At 36.9% G+C, this 951-nt stretch overlaps 1 protein-coding gene across 1 annotated transcript in view; it reads left to right on the top strand.

The window, feature by feature from the left end:
* Positions 1-507: 507 nt before the first annotated feature.
* Positions 508-951, top strand: part of LOC109241359 (F-box protein SKIP31-like) — a 6,455-nt gene continuing 6,011 nt past the window's right edge. The window contains exon 1 of the mRNA XM_019408096.1: positions 508-808. Coding sequence (XP_019263641.1) covers positions 734-808 — 75 coding nt within the window. The 5' untranslated portion in view covers positions 508-733. The remainder of the gene's footprint in view (positions 809-951) is intronic.

Genomic DNA, 951 nt, shown 5'->3' on the forward strand with positions numbered 1-951 from the left:
TTGTAGTGATTTTTCTTTAGAAAATGTAGAAATATTTGGATCCTCTCATGTATTAACCTTGAAAGCGTAAATTAACGAAAAATTATTATTAGACGACTAAGAAAATAACTATCATGTGTTACTAAAAAATTTCTCCCATTAGAATATTTTAATAGATCATATGTTTGTCAATTTTTTCCATATTTACTAAACATATATTCACTTATCAAAGCTTTATCTATAATTTTAATAACGTAAGATTGAAATAATATTCATGTAACAAAAAAAATCCGAAAACCCGAAAAACCCGACAAAACCGAACCAATCCAAACCGATATAATTGGTTTGGTTTGGTTTTGATAGAAATCGAACCAACCCGGTCCATGTACACCCCTAGTTGTAGGTTAGGGGGTCGTTGAGTCGTTTTTCTTCCTTGTTGTGGCTAAAACATCTTCTTTGTCAAGGGTTAAGGTGTGTGTACACTCTATCCTCCCCATAACCTCACTTGTGGAATTATTATTACTAGGTTGTTGTTGTTGCTGGCTCCTTTGTAGCGCGTAACCTTAACATATTTGCTCCGACGCACGAATCATTCTTCACCGATCCAACATTTTCGGATCCTACCCGACCCGATATCTTCCTCAAGCTCCGCCATTCTGCGAATCTCATTTTGCGTCGATGAGACCTCGATTCAATCTATGGCGTAGATCGGCCGACGTTATTCCGGTCACCGAGTTCATTTTCTGGTTAATTCATGGCAATATTCGACGATGAAGATGAGCCTATTGCTCAATTCCTCGAATCGGAGATCTTCGCTCTCTCCGATCAGGTAAATTCTCTGAAATTTTTACATTCTCATTCTACTAATTTACTTTCAGAATTGTGTTTTTGATAATCAATTGTAAAATACATTTTTTACGGATCAGGTCAAGATCCTAATGTTGTTTCTCTAAGATTAGGGGGGGGGGGGGG

The sequence above is a fragment of the Nicotiana attenuata genome, unplaced genomic scaffold (genome assembly GCF_001879085.1).
Source record: "Nicotiana attenuata strain UT unplaced genomic scaffold, NIATTr2, whole genome shotgun sequence".
Lineage (NCBI taxonomy): Eukaryota > Viridiplantae > Streptophyta > Magnoliopsida > Solanales > Solanaceae > Nicotiana > Nicotiana attenuata.